The sequence below is a fragment of the Acanthisitta chloris genome, unplaced genomic scaffold, assembly GCF_000695815.1.
Source record: "Acanthisitta chloris isolate BGI_N310 unplaced genomic scaffold, ASM69581v1 scaffold6482, whole genome shotgun sequence".
Classification (NCBI taxonomy): domain Eukaryota; kingdom Metazoa; phylum Chordata; class Aves; order Passeriformes; family Acanthisittidae; genus Acanthisitta; species Acanthisitta chloris.
The window spans coordinates 1-2,537 of NW_008659815.1; the positions used below are offsets into that span (position 1 = coordinate 1).

The 2,537-nt window shown below is 41.2% G+C and overlaps 1 protein-coding gene across 1 annotated transcript in view; it reads left to right on the forward strand.

The window, feature by feature from the left end:
• Positions 1 to 983: 983 nt before the first annotated feature.
• DNAJC24 (DnaJ (Hsp40) homolog, subfamily C, member 24) overlaps positions 984 to 2,537 on the forward strand; it is a 24,160-nt gene continuing 22,606 nt past the window's right edge. The window contains exon 1 of the mRNA XM_009069546.1: positions 984 to 1,076. Coding sequence (XP_009067794.1) covers positions 984 to 1,076 — 93 coding nt within the window. The remainder of the gene's footprint in view (positions 1,077 to 2,537) is intronic.

A 2,537-nucleotide genomic window follows, 5' to 3' on the forward strand; every position in this document is an offset into this window, starting at 1 on the left:
GGGGAACGGAGCTCTGCGTGTCCTTGCTCTGCTCGTAGCTCTGCCCGCTGGGAAAACCGAGAGTTGTCTCCTCCCGCGGTGAAAGGGGGAGGCGGGGGAAGTAAGTTCCTTTTCTTTCGTTCAGTAGTTAAAAAGATGTATAAACGTTGTGTGTGTGCACAGCTCTTGCTTACCCGCAGGGTTATTTTGTATCAGAAAGTTCGTGATCAATCACCTGCCGCAAGCTTGGGGAGAACCTGCCTGGAGCTCACGCATTGCCACGCTGTAATGGCATTTAATTAATTATCAGTGATTTAGTTCTTCGTATGGACCCCTGACTCCATGATAGAAGGCCAAAATTAAAAACCACACAACTAATCAGGTTTCCCTTAGTGTTCTGTGCTTTATATTTGGTTAATTTCTGTTTACTTGTTTTTATGTGCTCTTCTACTTTCGTGCTAAAAGTAGTTAAGTCTTCTCGCCCAGCAGGATGAAGGAGTTTCCTTACTGTGAATGTTGTGGTGTGAAAACCAAGACATACTTCTTAGTCTTCTCACCTGTGTGTCATTCCCAAGTTGAGAAAAAATGTCACACTTTCATGTACTTCATTTGTTCATGTATTAGCTGCAGGATTGCTTCAAACTAAGAAGTGTGTGTTTTTAAACTGCAGCTCATGGGGAGCTTCTCATCCACAAAATAATTTGTGCAAAGGACTGTGAATTGCTTCTGAAACATGATATACTAAGGCACTTGGACAGGGAATGCATCACAGCTTCCATCTCTGATGTGTGACAACCTCTGGGATGGAACCACTGAGGTTCTGCGTAGTAGGTCTTGTTCAGGGCTGTGGCTGTGCTCGAGGGCTGCAGGCTGGTTCTTGGTCCTGTGCTTTAGCACATGTCTTCCTGTTTGCTTTTTCTGTTTTTCTGTCAAGTTGTAATGATATTTATTTTCCTACACAGTGCTGAGGAAGTTATTCCCAAGGCAGCCAGGCCTTGGAAAGGATGGCCCAGAAGGATTGGTACCAGGTCCTGGGTGCAAAGCCATCGGACACTCCAGCAGAGCTCAAACAGAAGTACCACAAACTTGCCTTGCTGGTCAGTATGTGTTTGGTATTTAAGAGATGCAAAAATAACCTTTATATAGTTGCTGGTTTTGCCTTTACATTTTTGGTATCAGCATGATTGATCAGTCTGTAATGCCAATTCACTGAGGCTGGTGTAAGTTTGAAATCAGCATCTGGAGTTTAGGAGTTCCCTGTGTGCTTTGCAAAGAGGTTGTGGTGCTCTGACTCCAACACACTGATGTGTGTCCCAGCTTTGCTAAACATCCATGAGTAAACTGAGACAAACACTAGTTTATCAGGCGCTGGAGAATCAGGCACACAAGTCAAAAAAGTCGTTTGTAGCATGAAGTCATAAAATTTGCTAATTGATACCTGTGGTGTTTGCTCAATGCAGCCCTTGAGTACACTGAGGTGCAAAGAACTAAAAGAAGTTTTTTCCTGATAACTCTGCAGTAATGGAATAGATAAGGTACAGGAGGAAAATATGTTTTGCTTTGTGTGATTCTTGGTTCTTCTGTTTTATTCCCTCCCCCAAATTCAGGCTTCTGGTCAAAAGGTGAAGTTACCCTTTGGCCTGGGTTTCTGAGGAAAATGGGATCTCTTCTCTTCACTGTTGACTGTTTTCAACTGAATTTGATAGACAAATATAATTCCCAAGATAACTAAATTCCTAAGTTACTTGAAAACTGGTGACCTGGTAGAGAAGAAGAAAAGAGGTGAGCAGGACTTAATATAGGCAAAATTCACTGGTTTTTAGGAAGCTCCTGTCAGTATTGGCAGGATGTTAGACCAGTGCATGACAGATCTTGCTTGGCTTGAGGTGTCAGAAGGAATGTGATGAGAAGTTTGGATTTTAAAGTGAGGTACAGAGAATGCCAGCGATCAGGAGTGAGTTTTGTTAGAGCTGAAATAAATTTCTGCATTTGCAGGGAAGAGGGGATTGGTTTGTTTGTTTTATATGTTGGTGTGTTTTGTAAATTATTTTAACCACTGTAAAAACCTTTTTAAAGAGGGATTGGTTTGTTTTGTAAATTATTTTTAACCACTGTAAAAACCTTTTTAAAGTTTGGTCGTTTCACCAGTATGTTCCAATTTCAAACATGTTGATATTCTTCAGTTGAACTGGCTAGGAAACCCTGCTGTACATCTCCTCCTTCTCAGTTCTTCCTTCTTTGTCAGAAACTGGCAAGATGTTTGTGTGCAGATACAGGACCTAAATCCTTTGGGTCTCACTATTAAACATTAGTCAGTGTAGGAGAGGGTTTGGAAATCAAGCTGCTTAGCTCTGCTTTTAATAGAAATAGTTGTTTTCTTCGCCCTCCTAATGGTTTTGTCCTATTGAATTACTAGTAAAATGTGAACAAAAGATTAATAATGTTCTGTTTGTTCTTCATGAAGATGGTAGAGGGGCCACAGTGCAAAATAAATGCCTTTTGTTCAGGTGGGGCTCATTTAAACTGAATATTGTCATGGAATTAATGTATTTCTTTCC